This window comes from Bombyx mandarina, chromosome 23, assembly GCF_030267445.1.
Source record: "Bombyx mandarina strain Sakado chromosome 23, ASM3026744v2".
Lineage (NCBI taxonomy): Eukaryota > Metazoa > Arthropoda > Insecta > Lepidoptera > Bombycidae > Bombyx > Bombyx mandarina.
The window spans coordinates 928,607-944,214 of NC_143229.1; the positions used below are offsets into that span (position 1 = coordinate 928,607).

At 41.6% G+C, this 15,608-nt stretch overlaps 2 protein-coding genes across 2 annotated transcripts in view; both read left to right on the forward strand.

The window, feature by feature from the left end:
* Positions 1-15,608, forward strand: part of LOC114250636 (uncharacterized) — a 113,969-nt gene that overhangs the window by 74,122 nt on the left and 24,239 nt on the right. Inside the window, exons 4-5 of the mRNA XM_028184597.2 lie at positions 470-656; positions 1,595-1,654. Coding sequence (XP_028040398.2) covers positions 470-656; positions 1,595-1,654 — 247 coding nt within the window. The remainder of the gene's footprint in view (positions 1-469; positions 657-1,594; positions 1,655-15,608) is intronic.
* On the forward strand, positions 12,037-13,718 carry LOC149500095 (uncharacterized). The gene has a single exon (XM_089737388.1). It carries the CDS (start codon positions 12,038-12,040, stop codon positions 13,658-13,660), a length of 1,623 nt encoding a protein of 540 aa, XP_089593514.1. The 5' UTR covers position 12,037; the 3' UTR covers positions 13,661-13,718.

Below are 15,608 nucleotides of genomic sequence, written 5' to 3' on the forward strand. Positions count from 1 at the left end.
TTTTAACAGAAGTAATTTTATGTCGTCGGATCAAAAAATAATCCACCTGGGTGTTGCAGTTTCCACTTTTGTATGTTATAAGATGTTCATCTGCTCACCATATGCCAAAATAATAGTAAAGAGTTACTGACAAACAAAAAGAAGTGATGGTGAGACTATGGAAGAAAACAATCCACTACAGTAGGTACTAGTACATTAGGCTCTGATTAAACAATAAAAGTGCTTTTTAAAATTAACACTTCTCTTTTAATTATTCTATTTAAGACTTCAATGAGCATTACTTGTGATTTATAAAATGAACTAGCCTTATGAGCCGAATTAACTTTTCAAGTAGGTCAAGCTACTATGAGGAGCCCGGAAGGTGTATAGAGAAACTCGTGAATAGATAGCACTAAATTAAACATAATATGTTCATTTGATTTATTTCAAAAAAACATATTCGTTCTTCTAGCTTTTTGTTTTCTATCAGGTCTCAGGAGATGAGCAACGAAGGCTATGCGGAGAGCAGGCAAAATACAACGAGAGAGTTGGTCTTGGTCTTGGCGTGGGGCTCACGACGTATGGATCTGTGGCTTATCAGCTCAAAGACGCCAACATGGAAGCTTCTGGCACCATGGACTTCGTCTGTCGGGCCGCTAAGATTATGAATAGAACTAGTGAGTTTTAAATTAAATTATTCAAATTTAATGGTAATTTTGTATAAAAAACTCAATCATGTGTTGAAATCTTGAGTACTCAAATTAGTTATTCTGATTTCTGTGGTCTTTAATTCGATTACTGCTTCAAATGGATTTTTCAGAAAAAGTGCTATCAATATTCAATTTTAGTTTAATCGTTCAATTATTTCATTAATAGGATATGTTTCATTTATCTTTGGATAACCAGAAACATGGCTTAAAATTTCTCTACTAGTTTTCTAAATACCGATCTGCGTCTTATTTCGTGTCTATATCTGTTAAGATAAAAAAAAGGTAGCTAGCGGTAGTGAAGGTGGTAACAATGTGGATTACGCATATAGACATACAAGTTAGAGTCAGGCAGTATCGTGACTCAGACATAATAATCTTTATGGTCAACAACAGTGTACGTCTGAAATCATTGTGGCCTAAAGGATAAGAGGTCCGGTGTACGCATACCGAGTGATACGACTGAGCCGGTGTTCAAATACCGCTTGTAGGTACCAAATTGATGAAATATGTACCTAATAGATGTTCGCAAATAGCTTCCGCAGTGAAGGACTAACATCTAGTAATAAATATCAATTATAACTAGCGTCACTACTGGTGGCGGGATGGTTAATGAATGAGCCCACACGGTTAAATAACGCAATCCTAATTGTTTCTGCCGTGAAAGAGTGAGAAAATAGCCATGCTCTACAATTGAGACACAGATCTTAATTAAAAATCAGCTGAGGAGCAGTCCCATTTTTTTGCGATGAAAGGATTTATTTTGATGTTGGAGACATTATTGCTTAGCCAGGATTATTGGATGAACTTGGGGATCAGGAGGGAGATGTATATGTCTTGCCTTTTGATTCTTCTTTTTCAAAATTCTTACGCGTACTGACGTGACCTTCAATCATATTTTGTTGCAGTTCTGATGACAGTGTTTCTAGCTTGCTTATCTACTTTGCCCGTCATCATGCTTATCATGGGTGAGTACAGTTTTCAATAGTTTACCTGCATACATTTCAAAGTGGTTATGGCCTAAAAGGATAAGACATCCGGTGCATTCGTGAAGACAACGATGCAATGGTGTTCGAATCCCGCAGGCGGGTATCAATTTTTCTGATGAAATACGTACAATTGTTCACGATTTACATCCACGGTGAAGAAATAACACCGTGTGATAAAAATCAAACACGTAAAATTTTTATTTTGCGTAATTACTGATGGCAAGACGTCTTATGAGTTCGTACGGGAAAGTACCACCACTCGGCCTATTTCTGCCGTGAAGTAGAAATGCGTTTCGGTTTGAAAGTTGAGGCAGCCATTGTACTGGTAAAACTGAGACCTTATAACTCATGTTTCAAGGTCGGTGGCGGCATTTATGCTGTAGATGTCTATGGACTCCGGTTACCGATTAACACTACGCGGACAGTGAGTTCGTCCACCCATCAAGGCTATAAAAAACATCAGGGAATCTTGAATTATTTGATATTCGCCAGCTTACGTCGGAGGGTGCGTGCAATAGGTTGCGATGAGAGCCCAAAATCGCACGGGCTAAAAACCACTACCAGGCATATAATACGTACATGGGTAGTGATATTCATTTACTAAACCTCATGTTTAACATTTGTGAACGCAAAAACTTCTGACGGACACTCTTTGCGTTTTCTCAATACGCCATACCCAACGCGTCCATTGATCTTCAATTTTATGTTATATGAAAACCAACACAGTTTAGTTAATAACCCTTTTTACGGACTTTTTAACATTATCGTGTTAGGTAGCGTAAACATTATTAGCTACCAGATAGGTAAATTTATCAAACGTACTTTTGATCTGTTGCCTATTGTAAGTGATTAATAGAAACGTTACAACAACGTTACCCACTTATACAGGCTGCTGATTCTTCGAACCGTAGAAAACATATTATTATACTAATTGGGTTCCTTTACGCTTGTTTTTCATCAATACCAAACTCATTTGAGTGGTTTCTGGACATAATTCCGCTAATCTAGATTAGCGGGATACTGATACACAAAATACCATATTATTATTTTCATACCTCATACAGCCTCTCGTTAGGTATTTTAATCTAGTCGGTCAACAAGCGTGAAATGAGTGCGTCCCTAGCTGTCATTGTACTAAATGTGTTCCATTGCTATAAATATCTATTCTTCTTTTAACTTGAAGGCAATTATAGAACGATTTTTTTTTAATTGTTTCGAGTTACCAAATGTTTTTACTTATTTTGCTCGCGTTCAATTTACGATTAGGACAATCGAAGTTTTCTTGATTAGTTTTTGGGGCTACGATCACTTTCAGAAACTACCATTTTAGTAATAGCAGGGTGTATCCTGAGCACGTGCGGCTGTGCCACCAAGACCATTTCTACGGAAAAGCAGTCGAACTTATCGGTTTGAAGGATTTATCTGTTATCACGAAACACAATTAAGACTCGTGCTTCAATGTTAATAGTGGCATTCACATTGTCATGTTTATAGGCTTCAAAAATATGTATTTACATCGGGTAGGCCGTCAGGATATCTAACCATTTTATTTTTATTATTACTATTATCTGTTTATCACATTCTATTACCTAATAACTTAGAATTTAAGTAAGGAATGTACTTAGCCCCATTTGGAAAGTTAAAGCAACTTAGACACTATTTTCTTTACAGAGTAGATACGGATATAAAAACTCACCAAGGTAATGAAAGATTAATCAAGTGTTAGGATATTAAAGGTGAGATCAACTCTTTTAAAAGAGCTTCCCTGGGTTTGAAAATAATTGATTTTTGCTGTAGGAAATTGATTACAGTATATTATATTATATAGTATAGTATGGTAAAGACAAAGATGTAATAATATACTTTTGTAATTTGTCTTACAAACTGCGAGAAGCTCTAAGTCTAGACTTGCACAAAACCAGCCATGTAAAATAGTTTGATGGACACTTTTACTACTACTACTTTCCTGGTACGCCTTTACTTTGTATAATAACAAAACTAACAAATAACAGAAAAATGTAATGGATACTGCCATAATATTGATGATCAGCTCTAATATAGCATGTGCAGAACCTAAAGAGCATTTTAAATTAACAGTTAATTCTGAGAATTTATCTTTGGTGAAAACTATTTTGCAATGTGCTGTTCTTCTGTAGTTTAATTCTGTTTGGAGCTACTTGTAACCCATTTTTCATAAATAACTGTTAAGATTGTCGTTTTTAATGCATACAGGGGTTTTTCTCTCGATCTCTTTCATCGGGCGATTAGCGGCTTAAGCTGCTTTAATGCTTTTCCCTTATCTTACGGATTCAGCGCTAAAGCGATGATTTGAGTATTATTTAGGTTACGGAAATGTGTCGTAAATTAATGTAAAATCAATGAAATCGGCATTTATTCTAACGTTTGGAATAAAGGGTATTTATTACATATATAGCAGCCTACCCCGCTTGGTAGGTGCAGCGCCGTGTCCTGGTCGCAAAGATAGGACCGGATTTGTCGCTGCCTGGCATCGTAGCGTCGTTGCTTGGCGGCTGCGAGTCCTGGAAAGCTATGCTCGACTTTTGCGAGTACGCCATCTCGCGGAAGGCGGTGGTGAAGTGAGCGAGGCAAAGCTCTCCTCACATTGCATACTTTCCCGCCACCGAGCATGGGGTCGAGACCGGGTCCCATCAGTGACCCAGCCCCTTAAGATCTTCGGGCTCCACCAGCTTTGTGGAGGAAGAGACCAATGCGTGGGGTGGCATACCCGGCACGCTCGCCCGTGACAGGAAGCCGGGTGATGGTAGGCCGCGTTCCCTCGACCGCTCCGGGGAAGGTGCAGTGTGGCGCAGGCCGGCGGGCGTCTAGGAGACAGCGGGATGGGTATAATATGTTCTGCGTCAACCCTGTCCCGCCGTCTCAATAGCCCCGACTGGGATCCGGCTCGGTCCGCGGTCAGGTGCCAGTTGTGAGCGGCAGGAGTTTTTGGTGAGGTTCGGTGGTTTCGGTGGACCGGTGATTTTGTCCTGTACAAAAAAAAATACATTAAATTACAATTCTAGTTTACCATCTACAGCTACGCGCGTTTGGACTATATTTCATATCGCGTAGGCGAAGAGCCCTGCTTATTTGCGAGATGAAAAGGAGCCTATAATTTTTCTCAGGGCTCAGACTATTACTATACCGAATTTCACAATTACTTTAGTGGCTATGGTGCGAAAACGTAACAGAAACAGTTACTTTCGTATTTATGATGTTAGTATAGATTACAGTAGCCCTAGCACGAATAACTTGCGAAAATGTATTCGTAACGTTATCGAATTATATTTGTATGAGATTTGTACAGCGCCCCTATCGTACGTAAAAGGAACTAATTTTGGTAGCACGAACAAATTTCGTATCGTAATCGTATCGTCACGTAAACGATACTTGAACCTTATAAACAATGAAACGCTATAATTGCGAGCACGAACACTGTTTTGACGTACGGTAAAGTAAATTTCGAAGGCTGGGTATCGAGTATTGTCGAAACTTTATTCACTTAAGATTTGTTGGTGAGAAAGGTTTCGTAACGTGTTTAAATATAATTTTATCCATGTTTTTATTTTTTAAGTAATTTTTTATAAATAATAGTGTTTTCTTATCACTTTAGTTAGTTCTTATATACAATTAATTTTAATAAATTGCTCAAAATGCAAAGACCACCGTTGTACGAGCGTAGTCCTTTATATTATTTTGTTCATTCCGATAGAGGCACCCGTCACGTGCGGACGTGCTCATCGTCCACTCGATCGCTCGGTCTTTGTTCGCCCGGCTTTTGTTAGCCCGGCCATTGTTCGCGCGGCCTGTGTTCGTGATACATCTGCCGACCAAGTGTGTTTCCTGGAAGCTTTTATTTGTTTTGTTTTAGTTATTTTTGTGTTCGTGGAACATTTGCCGACAAAGTGTTTTCCTGCAAGTATTTATTTGTTTTGTTTCTTTTTGTAATTTCTCTTTTGTTGTGCTTTTTCTTTGTCCTGTAGTAATCGCGCCGCATTGCCACCTGTGTTCAATAGAACCGCTCAGGTCCGAGAAGTTGGGGCCTCGCCGCAAGGCGAGTGTTTTCAAGACCCGGGGCCGCCCCACCTGGGTACTCAGCGATCATGGACGCTGTATTCGCGGAATTCCTCCGACTTCGCCACCCACAGCTCGCCTCAGAGTTTCTGGCCTTCAAGGCCAATCACACTGCGAGCCCTCTCGAGGACTCCGCCGCGCTCGCTGCTCCTGCGTCGCCTGTACCTGCGTGCAGAGCTTCTGCATTGAGCACCGCAGCCTCTGTCGTGCCTGCCGCTCCCGTGTCGCCTATACTGGCGAGAAAAGCTGCTGCGTCGTCCGCCGTGACCATCGTTTCAGCTGAGCGATCATCCGCGGCCTCCGTCGCGCCCTCTAAAACACCTACACTTGCTCGTAGGTCGCCTGCACCCGCCTCCTCGTGCTCCGATTCTGACTCGGACATGGAGGTCGACCTCGCCCCCGCCTCATCGACGGATGGATTCACCCTGGTACAGAAGGGTAAGAAGCGTGCCGCGGAGTCTCGAGCTCCCGCGGCCGCTAAAATTAGCAAAGCCGTGAACGCGTCGCGCCCCCGCCCTCAGACTCCCGTTGCGCCCCCAGCCCGTGCCACTCCGTCCCCGCGTCCGGTGGCACAAAATAAAACCCAGACCCCTCCCCCGGTTATCCTTCAGGAGAAGGCAGCTTGGGATCGAGTTTGCCTGGCCCTTAAGGCCAAAAATATAAATTTCACGAATGCCCGTAACCTCGCGAACGGCATTCAAATTAAGGTTCAAACACCCGACGACCATAGGGCCCTCTCTTCTTACCTCCGTAAGGAACGTATAAGTTTCCATACTTATACGCTCCAGGAGGAGCGCGAACTCCGCGTTGTAATACGCGGAATCCCTAAAGAGTTAGATGTAGAGCTCGTCAAGGCCGATCTGTTAGAACAGGGCTTTCCAGTGAATTCTGTGCACCGTATGCACACCGGTCGCGGTAGGGAGCCATATAATATGGTTCTAGTCACCCTCCAGCCTACCCCCGAGGGTAAGAAAATCTTCAACACACAGACCGTCTGTAGGCTCTCCGGTATCGCCATCGAAGCCCCCCATAAAAAAGGCACTCCTAGCCAGTGCCATAACTGTCAATTGTACGGGCACTCTTCCCGTAACTGTCACGCGCGCCCCCGATGTGTTAAGTGTTTGGGCGATCACGCCACGGCCCTCTGCGCTCGCGACCAAAAAACCGCGACGGAACCGCCTAGCTGCGTCCTGTGTCGAACACAGGGTCACCCCGCGAATTACCGTGGTTGCCCCCGAGCCCCTAAAATAAATCGCCGCGTCGCCCGCCAAAATCGCCTCCGAGCTTCCGGCCCAGACATCAAAGCCTCGGCACCCTCTGCGTCGCAGGCTAAGCCAGCGTTCGTTCCGGCGGCGGTGCCCAGTGTCTCGGCCTGGGCAAAACCGCTGCCGTACACGAACACGGCTACAACTCCCTCCTCCGCGATTCGTCCTGCCCCCGCGACTCGTCCCTCTCCCGCGACTTGCCCTCCGACCGCGTCCGAAAATCTCGCTTTAGCGATCGACTTCTTTCAGTCGATCAACTTTGAGCGCGTTAACGCTTTGGGCGACGCCATTCGCGCTGCCTCCACTGCACAACACTTTATCGCCGTTGTGCAGGAATACGCCGACGTATACGCGTCATTAAATACGTACGTCCTCCCCTCACTCCGCCGGTAATCAATGGCGTATATAAGTAGAATAAAGCCCCTATCCGTAACGATAGGATTTTTTAACGCTTACGGTCTCGCAAATCAACGTGATCAGGTTTCTGACTTTTTGCGTGACCATCAAATTGATATCTTTTTAGTGCAGGAGACCCTACTTAAGCCCGCGCGCCGTGACCCTAAAATCGCGAACTATAACATGGTCAGGAACGACAGGCTCTCTGCCCGTGGTGGTGGTACCGTCATTTACTATAGAAGAGCCCTGCATTGCGTCCCGCTCGATCCTCCCGCGCTCGCTAATATCGAAGCATCAGTGTGCCGAATCTCACTGACGGGACACGCGCCGATCGTTATCGCGTCCGTTTATCTTCCACCGGATAAGATCGTTCTAAGCAGTGATATCGAGGCGCTGCTCGGTATGGGGAGCTCTGTCATTCTGGCGGGCGACCTAAATTGTAAACACATCAGGTGGAACTCACACACCACAACCCCGAATGGCAGGCGGCTTGACGCCTTAGTCGATGATCTCGCCTTCGATATCGTCGCTCCACTAACCCCGACTCACTACCCGCTAAATATCACGCATCGCCCGGATATACTCGACATAGCGTTATTAAAAAACGTAACTCTGCGCTTACACTCGATCGAAGTAGTTTCAGAGTTAGATTCAGACCACCGTCCCGTCGTTATGAAGCTCGGTCGCGCTCTCGATTCCGTTCCCGTCACGAGGACTGTGGTGGATTGGCACACGCTGGGCATCAGCCTGGCTGAATCTGATCCACCATCGCTCCCGTTTAACCCGGACTCTATCCCGTCTCCTCAGGATACCGCTGAAGCCATAGACATCTTAACGTCACACATCACCTCGACATTAGATAGGTCATCGAAACAAGTTGTAGCGGAGGACTTCCTTCACCGCTTCAAAATGTCCGACGATATTAGGGAACTCCTTAGAGCTAAGAACGCCTCGATACGCGCCTACGACAGGTATCCTACCGCGGAAAATCGTATTCGAATGCGTGCCCTACAACGCGACGTTAAGTCTCGCATCGCCGAAGTCCGAGATGCCAGATGGTCTGATTTCTTAGAAGGACTCGCGCCCTCCCAAAGGTCTTACTACCGCTTAGCTCGTACTCTCAAATCGGATACGGTAGTAACTATGCCCCCCCTCGTAGGCCCCTCAGGCCGACTCGCGGCGTTCGATGATGACGAAAAAGCAGAGCTGCTGGCCGATACATTGCAAACCCAGTGTACGCCCAGCACTCAATCCGTGGACCCTGTTCATGTAGAATTAGTAGACAGTGAGGTAGAACGCAGAGCCTCCTTGCCACCATCGGATGCGTTACCACCCGTCACCCCGATAGAAGTTAAAGACTTGATCAAAGACCTACGTCCTCGCAAGGCTCCCGGTTCCGACGGTATATCTAACCGCGTTATTAAACTTCTACCCGTCCAACTCATCGTGATGTTGGCATCTATTTTCAATGCCGCTATGGCGAACTGTATCTTTCCCGCGGTGTGGAAAGAAGCGGACGTTATCGGCATACATAAACCCGGTAAACCAAAAAATCATCCGACGAGCTACCGCCCGATTAGCCTCCTCATGTCTCTAGGCAAACTGTATGAGCGTCTGCTCTACAAACGCCTCAGAGACTTCGTCTCATCCAAGGGCATTCTCATCGATGAACAATTCGGATTCCGTACAAATCACTCATGCGTTCAACAGGTGCACCGCCTCACGGAGCACATTCTTGTGGGGCTTAATCGACCAAAACCGTTATACACGGGAGCTCTCTTCTTCGACGTCGCAAAAGCGTTCGACAAAGTCTGGCACAATGGTTTGATTTTCAAACTATTCAACATGGGCGTGCCGGATAGTCTCGTGCTCATCATACGGGACTTCTTGTCGAACCGCTCTTTTCGATATCGAGTCGAGGGAACCCGCTCCTCCCCACGACCTCTCACAGCTGGAGTCCCGCAAGGCTCTGTCCTCTCACCCCTCCTATTTAGCTTATTCGTCAACGATATTCCCCGGTCGCCGCCGACCCATTTAGCTTTATTCGCCGACGACACGACTGTTTACTATTCTAGTAGAAATAAGTCCCTAATCGCGAAGAAGCTTCAGAGCGCAGCCCTAGCCCTAGGACAGTGGTTCCGAAAATGGCGCATAGACATCAACCCAGCGAAAAGTACTGCGGTGCTATTTCAGAGGGGAAGCTCCACACGGATTTCCTCCCGGATTAGGAGGAGGAATCTCACACCCCCGATTACTCTCTTTAGACAACCCATACCCTGGGCCAGGAAGGTCAAGTACCTGGGCGTTACCCTGGATGCATCGATGACATTCCGCCCGCATATAAAATCAGTCCGTGACCGTGCCGCGTTTATTCTCGGTAGACTCTACCCCATGATCTGTAAGCGGAGTAAAATGTCCCTTCGGAACAAGGTGACACTTTACAAAACTTGCATAAGGCCCGTCATGACTTACGCGAGTATGGTGTTCGCTCACGCGGCCCGCACACACATAGACACCCTCCAATCCCTACAATCCCGCTTTTGCAGGTTAGCTGTCGGGGCTCCGTGGTTCGTGAGGAACGTTGACCTACACGACGACCTGGGCCTCGAATCAATTCGGAAATACATGAAGTCAGCGTCGGAACGATACTTTGATAAGGCTATGCGTCATGATAATCGCCTTATCGTTGCCGCCGCTGACTACTCCCCGAATCCTGATCATGCAGGAGCCAGTCACCGTCGACGCCCTAGACACGTCCTTACGGATCCATCAGATCCAATAACCTTTGCATTAGATGCCTTCAGCTCTAATACTAGGGGCAGGCTTAGGGACCCCGGTAACCGTACTCGTCGAACTCGACAAAGAGGTCGACGTGCAACCTAACCCATGCATCAGCCCGCTGAGTTTCTCGCCGGATCTTCTCAGCGGGTCGCGATTCCGATCCGGTAGTAGATTCATTCGCGAAACAATTGCTCTTGAGTTGTTAGGTCTCCTTCGGAGGCGCTCGGGCAGTTGTTAGCAAATCCCACCCCTCTTGGCTGAGCCTTTGCTCGCCCACCTGTCCTGGTGAAACTGGAAAGGCCTTCGGGCCACCAGTAAACTTTCAATCATAAAAAAAAAAAAAAAAAAAAAAAAAATTATTTTGTTGCTGCAAGTTTACTTGAAAATGAAGAATATTCATCAAGAGAAGTTAGGTAAGTACCTACTTCAGTCAATCGTGTTATATTCTAATATTTTTTAAACATAAATTAATTGAGAATCAATTGGTTTTATTACTTATAGAGAAATTACACGCAGAGTTGCTCTGAGAAAGAAAAATAATCCTGTGGACATAAATGACGCGGAATTCAAAAATAGATACCGGTTGAATAAAGAATCATTCAAGTTTCTTTGTAATCAACTTAATCAAAAAACATCTTTAAAAGCAAGTCCAGGATAAGTTTGGAACTTAAGGTAAGTTTGTTTTTATTATCTCAGTAGGTAGACGAACATACGGCCCACATGATGGTAAGTGGTAACTCACTCGCTCGCTCGCTCATGTATGTTAGCAATGCTAAGGGCAGTGCCAAGTCTCTATTGTGAGAAAAGCTTAAATGTAACATAAAATTCAAACATTTCAGGTTCTTTGCGCGCTATCTTTTTATGCCACTGGATCTTACCAACGCTTAGTGGGAATGGCTAAATATTTGGGCCAAACGACTGTAAGCAAATGTGTGAAGGAAGTAACAGATGCTCTTGTAACTCCTGCAATTTTAAATACTTTCATAAAATTTCCTTATGCCAGAGCTGATAGAGATGTAATAAGAAACAAGTAAGTGTGAACTATATCGAGGGGTGAAAGGCTATTTGGTTTAAGCGACATCTAGGGTGATATTGAGTTATATATATATACGGAATCAGCGAATTTTTCTCCGTCGAATGATGCCGGATTTATTAAAATCAGAGCACTTTTTTGGCGTTTGAAACAATACTATTTTTGGGTTGTTTCCAAAGTGGCAGTGTATTATCCAACGTTGATTTTGAATTTTTTTTTTAGTAATGTACTTAAACCATACAATGATATTAAGAGACGAGACATAAACCAGTTACCTTTTCTCAGAAAAATAATCCAATAAGAGTTAAAGCGTGTTTCCTGTTTCAATTTTTTATTAAGCAGTAACTTAAATCATTTTGACTTCTACCAATTACATGGTGTGATGTCTCTTAAACCATTTGTCCGTCACCCAAATACGACATGGAGTGTCGCTTAAGCTCTTTCAGCTGCATCTATTTTCCATGCAGCGTGCTACTTAAATCAAGTAGTTCTTTTGTTTCAGATATTTTGCTTAGCCGTTAAAACATTTTGGTCCTATTATTTTATTAAATGCATGTCGCTTAATACAGACAATAAAATGAAGTAATGCAATATGAAACATTTTTTCGGTATAAATAAAAATACGGGTCGGTCTTTCAATCATTAAATTTTAATATGATACATTTCATTTATGTCGCATGATACCATATTTATTCAATCTCCCGGGAGTTAAAAATCGTGATCTTTCAACCGGACTGCCGCGCGCAGGCGCTTCAGTCGAACTCCAGAGTGCATCGAGGAGTGACGTGAAGAAATATGAAACCGAATCCTTGCTTAGAAAAAAACTGTCCCTACAAGTGTCAAGAAATAACCTCAGAAAAAAGGAGTGCCATATTTAAACATTTTTGGGAATTATCTCCGGAAAGAAAAAAGCAGTGGATAATATCTATGTCCTCTAAGCAATCCATAAAAAGGAAGAGATCCAAAGACTCTAATTACAGAAATAACACATTCTGTTATTTCATAAATGATGGAGAGGGTCGGCGACAAGTTTGTTTAAAGTTCCTCATGAATACTCTTGATGTCACTCAAAGATACATTTATTATACATTAACAACACAGGAACTTGGTATGGCGAAAGAAGATGGAAGAGGAAAATGCATTCCCCCCAACAAAACATCTAACGCAATCAAAGAATCAGTAAAATCTTTTATCAAAAGGTTACCTGCAATACCATCGCACTACTGCCGAAAGGATAGCACAAAACTATATCTGCCTGTTGAATTTAAAAATATAAAAAATTTATACCGCTGTTATAAAGAAGACCTCATTAGTAAAGGAGTCGATGTTGTAAGTGAAAAAGTTTTCCGTCAAATATTCACTACTGATTTTAACATTGGGTTTCATGTGCCTAAGAAGGATAAATGCATAAAATGCCTACGTTTTGAAGGACAGAAGCCAGAGGATTGTGCCGAATTTCAAGATCATTTAGAGGAAAAGAAGGCATCAAAGAAGCGGTTAGAATGTCATCGACAGTTAGGTAAAGAAAATCCTTCCATTCTGTGCACATCTTTTGACCTCCAAAAAGTTCTCAATACGCCTCATGGCAATAACATGTTACTATTTTATTCTGGAAAGTATGCTGTTTATAATTTATGTTTTTATGAAAGCATCACAAGGAATGGTTTTTGTTTTATCTGGGGAGAATCTGAAGCAAAGAGGGGCGCAAATGAAATTGCTACTATTATACAGAAATACATAGAGAATGTGGATTCTCGGGGTACCATTACATCTTTGATCTTGTATTCAGATTCTTGCCCTGGACAAAACAAAAATAAAATAGTCCTTGCAACAATACATAATGCTTTGTTGCAATCGAACAATTTACAAGCAATTCAAATGAATTACCTTCTCCCTGGCCACACGGAAATGTCGGTAGACAGCATACACTCTACAATCGAACAATCCGCAAGAAATATTACTCTATGGGCCCCTTCGCAATGGGCTACAATAAGCCAGCTAGCAAGAAAAGAACCAGCACCTTATAATGTTGAAAATCTGACACACGAGGATTTCTTAAATTTTGATGATATGTCTGAAAAATATTTTAAGGGTAACCTTGTAGATAAAATTAGTAAAACCCGTACAGCAACATTTAAAAAATCTCATCCAAATCAAATGAAAGTGAAATTTTCAATGAAAGATAATGCATCCGAAGAGATTATACAAATTATTGCGAAACCTAGAGCTATCAATCGAAGATATAATTCAAGTTTGCCGATTACCAAAGCCAAATACATGGACCTAAAGAAATTGTGTGACACTGGGGTCATACCCAAGATATTTCATAAAGAATACATAAATCTACAACACTGCAATTCCAAAGATGTTCTACTGGATACTGATGTAGAAGATACAGTCGAAGAAAATGATTATTAAATACGTTATTTCTTATTGCATTATGATTATTATCAAGCATTGGCTGTATTTTATAATTACTACAAGTTTTGTTTATTGATTTGATATTTTTATTTTGTTTTTATTAGTTTAAGTTATAATTAAACAATATCGGTTGTGATTAATTATACTCTTAGTAAGTTTTATGACAGCCGATCTCAAGTAATACTGAATAAATAATACCTAATATCACATCAGTAAAAGTAATAATACTTTATAATGTACAAAATACTAATACGTATTAATACTTTAACTGATGTGATAATAATCAAGTAAAATCAGTCTGAATGTAGGAAAATCATGTATAATGAGTTAATTATAGTTGATTTTCCTACACTCAGATTGATTTTACTTGATTATTATACGAAACATGAATACTTTAACTGATGTTGTTAATTAATATGTTGTATATTAATCAAGTAAAATCAATCTGAATGCAGGAAAATCAACTATAATTATTTATTATCTATATATATAAAAATGAAACCCGTTTTCCGTTGTCACGACATAACATGAAAACGGCTTGACCGATTTGGCTAATTTTGGTCTTGAATTATTTGTTGAAGTCCAGAGAAGGTTTAAAAGGTTAGATAAATATAAAAATATTCTGAATTAAATAAAAATAACAATTTTGTTTTTCCTTTGATGTGTCCCCCGTCCGACGGATTCCTTTTGTTTGTTTTAAGTTTATCTTAAACAAAAGTTTAGGTCTTTTATTTATCGATTGAGGCACTACGAAGTCTGCCGGGTCAGCTAGTATTATTATAATTATAGATGATTTTCCTACAGTCAGACTGATTTTACTTGATTATTATACAAAATATTAATAGTTTAACTGATGTTGTTGATTAAGACTAAAAAATAAATAAATATAATTGATGTTCCCACATTGAGACTGATCTACTTAATTATTTTTCTAAATAAATACTTTAACTGTTGTTGTGTTTTGTGTATTTCTTTATTTATTCAATATAAGCACCTGAGATTTTCAGTGATTGCGATATATTTAGGTTGTTTTAACAGCCACTGATAGTATTAGACGTAAAAAAATGTAACATCAAACGGTAAATTTTCAATATTATATGTCACATAAGTAAATTCGCCTGTCAGTCATTTTAATCTAAATTGGTAGTTGAGATAAATAGCTTGCTACTATTAATTTTGGGCTAAGTCACTTCATGCTTTTTGGCTTACTCTGAAAATATATCGCAGCGTCGCTTATTTTTTTTTCCCTGTAGCCAATTGTGGTTATGAAGTCACTTAAATCTTTATTCCATACTCTGAAAAATAAGGGCTTAAGGCAATTTGTATTAAGCGACGTTTATCTTTGTAATTAAAGGTCCGTTTTATTCGGTATTAGCATCAACAACTTGATGTTTTTAATTGAATTTCAATTAAGTTTACTCCATTCAAATTGCTGAAGAAGTTTTTTTGTTATGAAATTTTTTCCAAAATTTTAAACTTTAAATGGCTCTCGTGTAAAGTTGCAAAAATGTCGCTTAAACCAAATAGCCTTTCACCCCTCGATATAATTTTATTACAAACATTCATTTTTATATTATCACGATTTGGCGTAAACTTATGACTAAAAAGTAGTATTGTTATTTTTATTTTTTTTATTGCTTAGATGGGTGGACGAGCTCACAGACCACCTGCTGTTAAGTGGTTACTGGAGCCCATAGACATCTACAACGTAAATGCGCCACCCACCTTGAGATATAAGTTCTAAGGTCTCAGTATAGTTACAACGGCTGCCCCACCCTTCAAACCGAAACGCATTACTGCTTCACGGCAAATATAGGCGGGGCGGTGGTACCTACCCGTGCGTACTCACAAGAGGTCCTACCACCAGTACCAATTGTTTGTTTTTACCTTACAGATTTTTTGCAAAGTATGGTTTCCCAGGAGTTATAGGATGCATTGATGGATG